The 14,632-nt window shown below is 44.6% G+C and overlaps 1 protein-coding gene across 1 annotated transcript in view; it reads left to right on the top strand.

Annotated features, from left to right (window-relative positions):
- Nucleotides 1–14,632, top strand: part of PAPPA (pappalysin 1) — a 249,448-nt gene that overhangs the window by 31,702 nt on the left and 203,114 nt on the right. Inside the window, 1 exon segment of the mRNA XM_033137308.1 lies at nucleotides 4,227–5,298. Coding sequence (XP_032993199.1) covers nucleotides 4,227–5,298 — 1,072 coding nt within the window.

The following is a 14,632-nucleotide window of genomic DNA, read 5'->3' as shown; positions in this document are numbered from 1 at the left end:
CTTGAGTGAATGAGCAAGCCAGTCAGCTGATTGCAGATTTCCATCTAGTCCAACCCCACTGCAATGCAGGAACCATGGGCTTTTGTGGTGGCTTTTTGTTTTGTTGGTTTGGTGATATGTTACCCTAAAAGTACATTGGGAAATGTACCTGGGTGATAAGAACGGAAGCAGTGGGCTCAGGTCTCCTTCCTGGTATGCCCCTTTTATACTTCTCAACCCACCCTAGACTTGAACATGACTGGGGATGATGAGATCTCTTCTTCCCCCTCCTCTTTCTTAACACCCCTGCTTTATTTTGCACATTTTTTGCTATCTAGTGTGGAAAACAAATTATGAGATCAATACCAGCGCCCCAAATGCACGCACAAATCCGCACATCACCACCACCACTGGGTTGATCTTGGGCTAATTTTAGTCCTTTGAAACTGAAAATTAAAAACCACAAAAATTTTAAGAACATAATCCAAAGGATCTACAAGTTGTGAAGCTGGTGGAATAGAAATTCAATTCAGTTCACATGCAAAGGCAAACCTACCTCATTCATACTTTCTAAAACAATACATGAACCACAATGCAGCCAGCCTTTGAAATTTGCACTACTCTGAATTTTGCAATGCAGTTTTTCAGCCAAGCAATGTGTGCAAAAATGCATATGCTAGATTAAAGTGTGCATACACATTCATACAACATAAAAACAACAAAAAATGTCTAATAAGTTTTGGGAAATTGCCTATTAAGATAAATTTGCACTAAAATGCTGATGAATTTCCATGGGGATTTTTTTTTAATGGCAAATTGATGTGGAGATGTAGAGAACAGAACTTAAGTCTTCAAGGAAAAATGGAGTCTGAGAGAAACTGAAATTGTCAGCGAGAAGGCAACTGGGGTATGTCAAACCCTGTAGTTTTTCATTTTTGTAGCTTCAGTAACCTTCCCATGCCTGATATGCAATATGGGTTATATTCAGTGTCAGTTCTACTCAGAGGAGACCCACAGAAAGTAATGCACATGACTAACATAGGGCCATTCGTTTAAAGTAGTCCGCTCTAAGTCAAAATTAATTCAACTCTATGGGAATTAATGGGTTGTATACTGCCAAGTTCAACTCAGAGTATAACAATTTAAATGAGTGCACCTAAGTTAGCAATGTCCATCCATGTCAGTGATCTACTCTAAGTAGGACTAAATGGGGTACAGCCCATCAATTTCAGTGGGCTGTATCCAACTACTCAGAGTAGTCCCATTAAAATTAATGGAACTAAGTTAGCCATGTCCATCATTTGCAGTGCGTGTACTCTGAGTTAGATACAGTGGGTTAGATAACATTTTAGAATATATGCAGGCATGTATTTTTAAAAAGCAATAAAATAACAATCCAGAGTCTACCCCAAGGGTCACCAAGCTTTTTCAGCAGGGGGCCGGTCCACTGTCCCTCAGACCTTGTGGGGGGCTGGACTATCTTTTGAAGGGGGGAAATGATGCAAGAGCACCAAGAGCCCCAGTGGCTGCTTACCCGTGTCTTGCGAGTGGCAGGGGCTGGGGGCGGGGGCGGCAGCAGAGGGACGATGAGCGGCGTGCACGAAAGGGCTCTGAAGAGGGGCTGCTTAAAATGGCAGCCACTTGAGCGCGGCTGCTGCTGCTGCTGCTATTGGCACCAACAAAACCCAGCCCCCTTCCTCCTCTAGGCAGGGCGGGGAGAAGCCAGGAGGAGGGAGGGAGGGAGGAGGCGCTGCCGCAGCCATGTGAGGGAGAGGAAAAGAATGCACAAGCTGGTGATCCATGTGGCGATTCCTGGGCCGCCCGCGGGCTGGATCCAGAATGCAATTTGGCCTGATCTGGTCCATGTTTGGGCCTTAGTTTGCCTACCCATGATCTACTACTTTGAATAGGACCAGTATTGGATACAAGCCTTAGCTTTAATTCAGATACGAGGACAAAGTCTCCCCTCCCCTCCTTGCACCATTCTGATGATCAGCAGTCGCAGCGTTCAGCTCCAATCTGGTCTCGAGATGTGATTTAGCTTTGTTGTTTGTTAAGTGTATGCACTTGACAGAGGAATAAGCACACTACCTAGCTGGCACCTCTCTTGCAAAAGCAAGAGGGGAAGGAACAAGAAAGAGCTCCTAGCAAAAATAACACTTCACAGAGCTGGTCTGGGAAGGGGGGGAGGGGAGGAAGGAATTACTCTTCTGATAACCTTTGCTCAGCTGATGGTCTCTGAGTCCACAATTGTTGATAGAGAGGGATTGAGTGATTATGTTGAGAACACAAAGGGGCAGTGGGCTTCGGTTAAGGGAAGGATGGGGTGCAGAGGTGAGGGCTTAGATGGGGGTGGGAGAGGGGTGGGAGAAGGAGAACATGAGCCAGTTTAAGAAGAACCCTGCAGGATTAATCCAAAAACCCATCTAATCCAGGATCCTGTTCTCACAGTGGCTAACTCAGACTTGCCTGCAGCAAGACCTGAATGCAATCACCCTTTCTTTGCTTTTGTTCCCCAAGCAACTGTTATTCTGAAGGACATTGACTCTGATTCTGGAGGTTAGATACAGTCATAATGGCTTGTAGCTGCCAAGAGCCTTAGCCATTAATTTGTAAATGTGGCACTAGTCTACCTTACACTGCCTTTTGAAGCAGAGAATCTGTCTGTCTGGTGCGGAGAATGAAGGATAAGATGTGCACAGTCAGTTTGTATCTATTACACATGGGTTTGCATAGGATAGGGTTGCCATATTTCAAAAAGTGAAAATCCAGACATTTAAGCAATTTCTGCCCGGACACTGCTTTTGACTGCCATATTCCAGCTATGTCCAGGAAATTCTGGACATATGACAACCCTAATATCCATGTCTTATGGAGCCAGTGTGGTGTAGTGGTTAAGAGCGGTAGACTCATAATCTGGGGAACCGGGTTCGCGTCTCCGCTCCTCCACATGCAGCTGCTGGGTGACCTTGGGCTAGTCACACTTCTTTGAAGTCTCTCAGCCCCACTCACCTCACAGAGTGTTTGCTGTGGGGGAGGAAGGGAAAGGAGATTGTTAGCTGCTTTGAGACTCCTTTGGGTAGTGATAAAGAGGGATATCAAATCCAAACTCTTCTTATTATTTCTAGCAGATGTGTGCATTGATATTTTGATTTGATTGCCAGGCATTATCTGGAGCTAACAACTCCATCTACTTCACTCTCATTCACTAGGTACTTAGGAACCCCTCTTATACTGAGTCACACCATTGGTTCAACTAGCTTAGTACTACCTACACTGACTGGCAGAGACTCTCCAGGATTTCGGGCAAGGAGCATCTCCCAGTCTTACTTGGGGATGCTAAGGATTGAAACTGGGAGCTTTGGCATGCTCTATCTAGCCTCTGAACCACAGTCCCTTCTCTGTTGCATTTGGTTACTCTGTAGCTGGTATTCAGTGACGTGCTGCTTCTGATACTAGAGGTAATATATGACTTCTTATAACTAGAAGGCCACTAAGAGTTTTATCCTCCATGAGTTTACCTAATATGGTTTTGATATTTGGATGGATTGGTGCATAAATTCCAGCTACCATGAGTTGGTGTGTCCTCTGTAAGACATTTACACCAATTCCTTCCAAAATAGTATTGCACCAGCTAGCAGGGTTTATTGTGAAAAGCAACCCCAGATTTTCTTTCTGTTGCGATCTGATTACTTCTGATACAACGTGGTTTCATTTGTTAAAGAAACTTAGATAAGAATACTTCTATGGTACAGCCTTTTTTTAAGGTTTAGCAACCATGGACTGTTCCTTCTCAATCCCCCCACCCCCCATGAACTCAGGGGATTTTAGTTTTGTGTGGGTGCTAAGAATTAACAAATGCATGTGTTTTGTGAGGATTTGGTCCAAACTAGTGACGTCAAGCTTACAGTTCAAGTGAAGTTAATGAGATTTCTTACTGAAATTTCACCACTAAGCAATTGCAAAGGATTTCTGGCCCCTAGACAAAGAATTGGGTGTCCCATTTACGTCATATGCCTCTAGAAGTTCTTGACCTTTGGCTGCAATATTAAAATGATTTCTCCCATTTATGGTCACGTGTTCACAAAAGGGTTCAGTGCTTCTTGACTTCATGCCAACTGGTTTATCGTGAAAATTGTTGTCTTTTGTAAATTGATGTAAATTTTGTAAATTTTGTGCTGTCATCACTCATATTTACTTCTGTTTATCTCTCTCTCTCTCTCTCTCTCTTTGTGGGGGGCACTTAGGACTATATGACAAATGTTCTTACACCACCCGTGACCGAGGATGGGTCCTGGGGATTAACACCATCAGTGACCAGGGAAATAGAGAACCCCGCTTTTTCTTTTCCTTGAAGACGGACCGTGCCCGGAAGGTTACCACCATCACAGATCATCGTAGCTACCTCGCAAACCAGTGGGTTCACCTAGCTGTCACTTACGATGGACGCATGATGAAGCTCTATGTGAACGGTGCCCAAGTGGCCACCAGTGGGGAGCAGGTAGGGAACATCTTTAGCCCTTTGACCTTGAAATGCAAAGTTCTCATGCTTGGTGGGAATGCCCTGAATCAGAATTACCGAGGCTACGTAGAACATTTCAGCCTTTGGAGAACAGCCCGGTGTCAGAAGGAGATTCTGTCTGACATGGCCATGGTGACTCATGAAGCAGATGCTCATCTACCTCAGCTAGTTTTTCAGGAGACTTTACTGAATGTGAAAAGCATCTGGTCTCCGATGAAAGACAGCCCTAGTCTTCCTCAGATAGAATTCACTTCCCACCCTGGCTACCTGCTGGATACAAGCCTTGATCCACCTCTATGTGGGCAAACTGTGTGTGACAACAAAGAGGTCATTGCCAGCTACAACAAGCTCCCAAACTTCCGTCACAAAAAGGTAGTCCGCTACCGAGTAGTGAATATCTATGATGACCACCATCGCAACCCAACTGTTAGCTGTGAACAGATAGAATTTCAACACCAGCAACTGAACGACGCCTTCAGCCCTTACAACATCACATGGGAACTGGAGGTGCTGGAAGTAAAGAACTCCTCCCTCCGGCACCGCCTGATCCTTGCCAACTGTGAAATTAGCAAGATTGGAGATGACAGTTGTGACCCCGAGTGCAACCATACCTTGACCGGGTACGATGGAGGGGACTGCCGGCACATGCGGCACTCGTCATTCAACAAGAAGAAGCAGAATGGTGTGTGCGACATGGATTGTAACTATGAGAGGTACAGCTTTGATGGTGGGGATTGCTGTAACCCAGAGATAACTGATGTCACCAAGACATGCTTTGATCCAGACTCTCCTCACAGGTAGGCACACTGCTGAGCATATAAGGTTGTTCTAATCATACCAGGCCTGCCTATGTTCCCCTCATTCATATTCCCCCCACCCCAACACCTCTTCCCATGCCCACAACAATTCATATTGATTTAATGATTCTCTTTTAAGCTGACTCATAATGAATCCAGTTTTAGAATGCATGAGGAAATGCATTTTGTGGTCCTGGCCCTCATTATCAGTCTGTTTAGTTGGTTTGGGTTGGGTTGACTTGAGCAACTCAGAGCGCCGTTTTGCACACACTTGAAAACTTCCTTAAAGTTTCTTGGGAATTGGTTTACAAATCTGACATCTTCATGTGCCCATGATGGGGCCCTTAGAGTGGAGGAGATATATATTGGCACAAATTAGCAGGGGCTTGGAGGTGGGGGCACAGATCTAAGGAGGCTTGGTTGAGGCAAGCCTGGGTTTATAATGAGTTTAAAAACTGAGGGTGAATTGTAGGCTTTGCTCGAGGACATGTATATAAATTTATTTCCCTGTATTTGTGTGGGATTTTGTATGAATTGTGTAAGAGGGGTCAGCTGCTCAAGAAGCAGTTCTTTTTGACGGGGGCCATGGTAGACACTGCCGGAGGTGGTCCCAGCTCAACCATTAGTGTGGTCCTCTCTGTCTTGCCTCCCTCAGCCCAGTGGAAGTGCTGCTGATGGAGTCAGGTTGGGGAAGGGAGGAAGCGTTTGGTAATGAGTCCCAGCTGAGGTTGTGGGGTGGGCCTCACCGTCTCACCTCTTTCTGATGCAGCCGGCTGGAAAGCCACTTATTTGCAGGGGAGGCCTCTAATTGAGAGGGGTGCTTAATCAAGAAAACATGATGGTTTTGCTGCCTAGATTTAGAACCAGCAGGATTTTGAAAAATATCCCCATCCTTGAGTTAAGAGTCACTTGGCGCTGTTTTATTTCACCTGTTCTCTCATGCACACCCTTGTGCCTCGGCTAGAGGTTTTCAATGAATATTATCTTCTTTGTGGACAGAACAGAATCGCTCCCCAGGGTGAGGGGATGTGTAACTTTTTATGAGTGTTTTATGCCGGCCATAAACTCAAACAGAATGTTAAAACATAAGCCATACAAAAGCTTTGACGAGCTTTCTCTTGCTCAGGAACAATCCCTCAGAAGAGTCATGTGAAGAGAGAGATTTGTATGAGGAGATGAATATGGAAAGGCTATTTGTTTTCTTTGCAAGGCTTTGTCTTTAGCAATAACTGTCAGTTGGAAGTACACATGTATTTATTAGCCGATGCGAGCTTTAGCACAGCCTTGTAAATAAAGTCTTCAGAGAAGTTACTAGCCTGCAAAATGTTTTACTGGCCTGTGGAGGGCTGGAAGAGGATGGACAACGGGGGCTCTCCATTCATCTTCCAACTGTCTGCTCCTTTTCTTTTGCTGTGGACTGAAAAGGGGGAGAATTTGTTCCATGGTTGGCTTTTGTGCTGGACCCAAAGCAGTGATGGAGCAACCCATCTTTCCTCTGCCACCTCACTTTCCATGCACACTATGTAATTAACAAAAACAAAACAAAACAAAACAAAACAAAACAGAAGAAGAGTCTGCTGGATTAAGCAAATAGCCCATCAAGTCCAGCATCCTGCAAGCAGGATCCAAGCAAAAGAAAACTCTCCCCTCCTGTTGTTTCCAGTAACTGGAATCCAGATATTGTTGGAAGCCCAGGGTCCCATGAGAACCAGCAAGCTTGGCCAATTGTCACTGTTGATGGGAGTTGGAGTCCATCAACCTGTGGAGGGCTGCAGTTCCTCCCCCCCCCTTCAACTTCAGGATGGAGTGGGGGAAAGAAACTGAAATTGACAGAAATGCCCATTCCTAATTGTAGTAGACCTGCAAAATGAAAAGAAAAAAAAAGTCAGAGTCTTGCAGGGCTTGCATGTACCCTACAGTTGGCATGATAAAATTTGGGCAAATAGTGTACTGAATCAAACTATAACAATGCAAGTTTGATGGGTTCTTGTTTCCTCAGTGTGACCTTTCACCTCCTCTTTGATAGGTAAGTGGCATTTCCATACACCCCCATCTCAAGTCGGCAATTGTTTATGTTGTATGAGGAACCTCCAACCTGGGGACTGAATCGCAGTCTCCCCCCCCCCCCCCGGCTTCTCTACCTGGTCTTTGGAAACTCTCCTCAGACCACCCACCTCACTGCCCCTGCTTTCCACCCTCCTTGAGTGTTTTTGCCTGGCTGGAATGTGTCCTCAAACTCTAATAATGCCTCTTGCTTGTCTGGATGGTGGGTAGAGAGGTGTGCATACAGAAATTGGGCTACTGTACAAAGTGATAGTTTACATTCATTGTCCTGCCCACCCCTGGTATGTGACACTTGCAAGGTTGCCCAGATGGAATGTGGCTCTCGTGCTAAAGATAGGTTCCTCTGTTGTTTTGTTTTGTTTTGATTCTGAGCCAGGAAGGTGCTTCACATCTGATGTCAGTCTTCAAGTCCGCCTTTCCCCATTTGCAGCTGTCAGCTTGAGCAGCCTGTGATTTTCGGCTACTAAGCAAGTGCTTGTGTTTTTTAATAGCCACACAAGGCAGCTATTAATAGATGAAGTTTACCAAAATATAGAACTGCCTAACACAGAAAAGGGAAACCTGGGGAATTAATGCCAGGAAAAATCCCATGCTGAATTCCTACCAAAAGATGTAGTAAAATTAACTTCACAGAGGAAAGGGTGGAACCCGTTACTTGGACACTGATATGACTATTATTATTATTTTAGTTGTTCTTTCGCACACACACCCCACTGCATGTTAATGGTTTTGTTCAGCCCTGATCAGTGAGTCAGCTCCTTTTTAGAATGAAAATAAGGAAATGGTTGACAAAGAACCTGCTACAAAAATAGACTTTGCAGTGGCATAGGAAGGGAGGGGTGGAGGGAGCGAAGTGCCCCGGGTTCCATTTCTGAAGGGGTGACAAGAGGGCACCCCGCGGGGGTGCCATCACGCCCCTGCCCACAGCCGTGGGCGCAGGATCCTCCCTGCGGCAGCTTCTCTTGGTCTCTCTCTCTCTCTCTCTCTCCAAGCCTAGGTCACATTTCTCTCCCCCTCCCACCTATTGGGCTTTTCCTTCTTGCACAAGCATGAGGGATGGGGAGGAGGTGGGGGCGGCGATGTTGCCTGCTCCCTCTTAAAGGCGCAGTGCCAATTCTTTCACTTGGCTTAAGTGCGGTCCTGCTGTCATGGCAGAAGCAACGAGCAGAGCGCCTTGCCTCCCTCGCGGCTGCACCTCCGCTGTCGGAGAGCAACTCGTCCACTCCCCGCCTCCCCCCCCCCCTAGTTCTGGATACTTGGGAGTTGCGTGTGGGGTCGGCACACCGTTACCCCCGCTCCCAAGTCCTGGCTGGAGCCTGGAGGAGGAGGCAGGAGGCAAAGCCATGCAACTCCCTCCCCCCCACCACCACCTCTCTTTGTTTTTGCTCGGCAAAACTTTGAAGTTCTCATTTTTCTTTCCTTTTTTGCAAAAACGTGTGGGGCGTCTGAAGGCTGGAAGCACTTGTAAGAGGGTTGGGGGTCAGAGGCGTAGGAAGGGGGGGCGTACATTCGGTGCCCGCCCGCGACTCCCTAGCCTACCCCGAGCTGTCGATGCGGGAGGGTGATCAAAAAAATATCCGCACTGGGTACCACCTGGGCTTGCTATGCCTCTGAGACTTTGGACAATTCAAGAGGTTTGTGAGGCTGCAAAAGGATTGTCCAAGAGAATTTGCAGACTCTCCTTCTGGAAGGAATGTTTAGATTTAGGATTTTGTCCACAGTGAGGTGGCAGGGGGGGAGATCGCAGTCTTTTAGCCAAGTAGAGCCAACTTCCTTGCCAAGATGGCCTGTTCCACTGCTTTGCCATTAGGAAGATCCTCTGGATATTTAGCTAAAGCCTGCTTCTGTGCAGCTCACACACATTGGTTCTAACTAGTTTTGCCCTCTGAAGCGACAGAACAGTCTTATCCATTCTCTCCATGAACACCCTTCAGATATATAGATAGTCTCTCTATTGGACTACTGTATTGCACTCTATTTAGGGCTTCCCTTGGAAGTTGCAGCTGGCGTGAAATGCTGTGGCCAGGTTGTTGAGTGGAACACCTGGATGTGCACATATTATACCTCTGCTGCACTGACTGCCAAACAGCCACTAGATCATGCTCAAAGGTGTGCTGTTAAAATATAATCCAGGCTATCTGAAAGACCACTTCCCCCTGCACATACCTGTGAAGTCACTTAGATCACCTGGGGAAATTTTGCTCATGTCATTGCACCCTACAGAATATCATAGGGCAGTGACTATACAATGGGTATCTTTTGCTATTGTCCCTGTACTGTGGAATGCCCTTCCTTCTGTCATACTTGAAGCAGCAACCATTTACAAGCAGATACCTTGTAAAGATACCTTGTAAAGCTTTCACTGGCCCCTAAGATTGGACCCTGGGTTCATACCCTCCAACATTTCTCCAATGAAAATAGGGATGTCCTATTCAATGATGATGATGATGATGGTTTTATTATTTATACCCTGTCAATCTGACTGGGTTTAACCAGGCTTCCAACATATATAAAAACATAATAAAACATTAAACATTTAAAAAAAAACTTCCCTGTACATGGCTGCTTTCAGATGTTACTTATCTCCTTGGCTCAGGGGGTCGCATAATTCCATACCCTCCAACAATTCTCCAATGAAAATAGCGACATCCTGAGGAAAAGCGGAACATTCTAGGATCAAATCAGAAACAGGGATGGCTTCTGTAAATCTGTGACTGTCCCTGAAAAATAGGGACCATTGGAAGGTCTGTCAATTGTGTGTATGAATCCCATGAGTCTCTCTCTTATATGCTTTTCTCTTTGTATGCTCTTTTAATGACTTTAGGCTATATTTTTTGTTTTAATTGATATTGTTTTTATATTGCACATAGTGTGCACCACTTAGAGGTTTATAACACAACAACACACAAAGTGGTTTATAACTGCTTTTAAACAAACAAACAAAGGCAGCCACGGAAGCTGAGATAAAAATGCCTGTGCTCCAATCCTGGAATTAATTTGATAAATTCTCCTAGTGCCAAACAAGAATTTGGGAGGAGTGGAATTCATTGGAGAGGGAACACATGAAATGATCAAGGCACAGAATGAGAGAAACCCTCTTCTGCTGGTCCTCAAGTTCCAAAAGGATGTAGAATGAGACGAGAGGGTGACTCTTAAAATAAGCCAAGCATTTACATTTGCAATCAAAATTATCCCACCCCGTTGCAAATCAGGTTTATTCTCAGAATTTACAGACTTTCTGCTGTTTGCAAGGAGCAAATCCAACCAAAGCAATGAAAATAGCTCCACACAATGGATACTTCAAGTGGTTTCCTTAAATTCAGCTGTAAATGCAACTTATAGTAAGACTGGAAAAGCTAGGCGAAGTGGCATTTTCAGCAGAATTTCACCTGATTTGCAACAGGGGCTGAATAATTTCATTTGCATCTGTATTCCTTGCGCCGAGATCCCCCTGGCAGTGTTCCTTTTGCACAATGAGCAGCAGGCTCCGGCATCTATGATATTGTCTTTTATGTGACACTGACCACAACCAGCCAGAGTGTTTGGAAAATAACTTGTTTTGCTGTAAAGGTCATAACTGGGGAGAGAAGCCTTTTGCACTGCATGCGGAAGTATCCAGGTTTAGTTTCTGGCACCTTCAGGAAGGGTTGGGATGTCCAATGTTTGATGTAGATAGCTTTGGAAGAGGATTGGGCCAAATCCATGAAGGAGGATATGGATATCAAGGGTTGCTAGCCACCATGGCTTAGTTCTGCCTTCACTGCTGGGGGAGTGTATGCCTCTGAATCACCAGATGCTGGGAATTGCCAGTTACAAGTGGGGAGAGCACTCATGTCCTGTTTGTAGGATTCCCATAGGATGTGGGGTGAGATAGGCTATTGAGAAGATGCAGCAGGGCTCTTCTTATGCTTTTATGACACCCTAGAGAGCCAGAGTATGTAGGAACATAGAACACAGGGAGCTGTAGTTCAGCAACCTCTGGGGGGGCATCAGGATGGGGAAGGCTGAGTAAACATGTGTTCATCACTCACAGACAGCAGCATCATTTGTCATGGTTTATGTGTCATATCACTTGGACACAATGGTCTGGGTTGGCAAAGGACACAGGAAGCTGCCTTATACTGAGTCAAGCAAATGTTCCATTTAGCTCAATATTGTCTACACTGGCTGGCAGTGGCTTTACGTGGTTTCAGGCAGCAGCCTGAAGGGACTGAATGTTTGGCCTTCTGCATACAGAGCAGATGCTGTACCTCTCAGCTATAGCCTGCTCCATAACAAAGTTGTTGTAAGGTTTTATTCTTTGTGACTTTTCAGTACCACTCATCAAACAAGTCCTTTGGTGGTTTTCAAAACATTAAAATTCAGTGAAAGAAAAAATGCATCCACAAATAAATTAAAACTATATGAATGCAATAATTAATACCACCAACATAAAATCAGAAGAAATAATCATTACACCATCACAAGAAACATCAAATCTACACAAAACCAGCAGCAAGAAAAGCTCTAAGTGCTGGAGAACTCAAATGCACTAAAAAATTACAATTAAGACTCATGCCTAGCCCTGCACAATGCCAAGGGATGAACCAAACATCTTACAGGTTGAGTCCCCCTGAATCCAATGCTGGGGGTCCCACTGAAGGGCCCTGCAGGCTGATACCTGATGAAGAAAACCTGGAACCATCGGTTCTCAAAAGCATTGGTGCCATAATCTTCAGGTTCAGGTTGAAGAACAACAGACACTCTATGCATCTATGAACCCAGAGTTGCTGGCCTAAGTAAGCAATCCCTTATACTTCACTGCCAGTAGCTATGGTTTGGGTGTACTTTGGAAGGGAAGCATCTATAAGGTCACCCTCCACAGCCTCCAGGTGCTGAAAACCACACAGGTCTCTGGCTCTTAGTTGTACTGCCTTACCTAACTTTGTCTCTGGATTATGTTTCAACTTAGACCAATTCTCCACACTTGAATTTGGCTGGTTTCAGCTGGGCTGCGTATGCAACCCTGCCTGCATTGGTGAGTTATAATGGTGAAGGGTTGTAACTGAGACCCTAGCCCCTGCAGGCATCCATTGGAGCACCACAAAGACCTTGGAGGAGTACAAGGTTCTCCCCTTGTACTCCTCCCCAAAGGATCACAGTATCATACCCTCCAACATGTCCAGGCCCAAAACAGGGATGTGCTGCTGGGTGAGACATGTTACCCGCCCAGGACTACGGAGCCCCAAAGCATGCGTTTTTGCACTCTGCAATCTTGTGCAAGTTTATGATCTCACACATTTTGCAGCACCATGCTCTTGTGCGTTTTGGGGTGCCATGCTCTCGTATGAGGGCACAAAAATGGGATGTCCTGATTTAATTGGCACAGTTGAGGGGTATTTACTAGATACAGCTTCTCATAGTGTCAAAATCAACATCGCGACATAATATATTAAAATGTAGCTTATTCAGTTGACCACCAAGTCCAGTATGTACAAAATACAAATCCTATTTTGTCACTGCCATAATACATTCATTTCTAATTTCTTCATCTTCTCTTGTATTTTTCTGTCTGACATATTCCTTAGAAGAGTGACATGAAATAATCTTCTAAGTGTCTAATGAAGATGATAAAGTTGGTAGACAAAAGAAACTGGCACTGGTTAGATGCTGGCACAGGTCTATTTCACCATCTACCAGTGCCAGTTTCTTTTGTCTACCAACTTCATCATCTTCATTAGACACTTAGAATATTACAGTGGTACCTCGATTTACGAATTTAATCCGTTCCGAATGCACATTCGTAGGTCGAAAAATTCGTAAGTCGAAAAAAGCAATGGGAATGCATTGGAAACGGAAAATTCGTAAGTTGAGTAAACCACATCTAAAACCGCCAACGGATGTCCTTCGGATGTCGAAAAATTCGTAGGCGTGCGGGCACTTTCTTCATTCGTAAGTCGAAAAATTCATATGTCAAGTAATTCGTAAGTCGAGGTACCACTGTATTACACTATGAGAAGCTGTATCTAATTTCTGAGAAGTAGTTCCTAGCAAATAACTTTGCAGTTGTTATCGTACAGCCTATTACGTTCACGTGTTTTTTTTCCAATTGGATTTGCATAATATAGGCATTCTGGTGGTTTGTTTTGTTTTTACAGTTGAGGGGTATGCAATATAAGCAGTAGACCTCCTCTCCCCTTAACTGTCACCTGGGGGCAGCCATTGCACCAGAGCCACTGGCAGAGCCAGGGCTTATTTCATCAGCTTTGCTGGAGCCCCAGCTCAACCAAGAGCCTCCTGCCCCCCAAACTGTGCCACGTGTCATTCTAAGAACAACTCATTAGAAATTGGTGTCTCAGTTCTGATTTTGATCTTCTTCTTCCTTCCCTGTTCCTTTTCCCTTGTGATTGTGCGCCTTGCGGCCTAAGGACTGTCTTGTTTTGATTGCATGTAAGCTGCTCTGGAAGCCTTTCTGGCTGAACAGCAGGGTACGAATACTCCAAACAAACAAACAAACAAACAATAAAAAGGCAATCCTATGTAGGGAGGACATTCCATAACTGTTGAGCTCCACGACCAAAGAGCCACTCTGCGGCAATAATTAATAAATGGTACTTATTTAATAATACCGGGTATTTTATAAAAAATAAATTGTAAGAGGGACTTTGGAAGGAAGGGTGTGATATACATTTAATAGATAATAATAGATGATTAATAATAGATGATGATTGGTAAATAATACTAATGAAGCAATAATAGTTACTTGATATATCACATTAATTTAATTTAGTTACATATACCAGTTTTTAAATTTTATCTGTATAGCATTAATATCTATTTATGTACACCCCTTAGATTTTTTTAAAATTTATTTCAGCAGTTTATTTAAAAAACCAATAATTCTTAAATAAGCATTAAGTGCTGTGCAGGGCACTGAAATTATCAGCTCTGTGTCTCAAAGGAACCTTCAATCTGTTGTTGCTGCCGGTTTGAAGCCTCCTTGCATTTAGCCTAAAAGCTGATCGTCTGTGAACCTGCCTCAAAATGTACACTGGGTCTAGTAAATACAGATAAGACGGTATGTCGTGGGGCGGGGGAGTTTGTCAGAGCAACAAGGAGGAAAATGTTTTGCTCTTGCAAACTTGGCTTCTGTAAATCTCCTGATGCTGTTCCTTCTATCTTTTGTGACTTTTTTCTCCTTGTTACAAAGATTGAGTGTGCAGACTCTGGAAAAACATCAGGGTGCCAAGGGAATATCAGGTGGAGATGAGGGCGGATAACAGGCAAATGA

Source organism: Lacerta agilis, chromosome Z (assembly GCF_009819535.1).
Source record: "Lacerta agilis isolate rLacAgi1 chromosome Z, rLacAgi1.pri, whole genome shotgun sequence".
Taxonomy (NCBI): Eukaryota; Metazoa; Chordata; class Lepidosauria; order Squamata; family Lacertidae; genus Lacerta; species Lacerta agilis.
The sequence above is the reverse complement of the archived record's forward strand: the minus strand, read 5'-3'. Positions and strand labels throughout refer to the sequence as shown.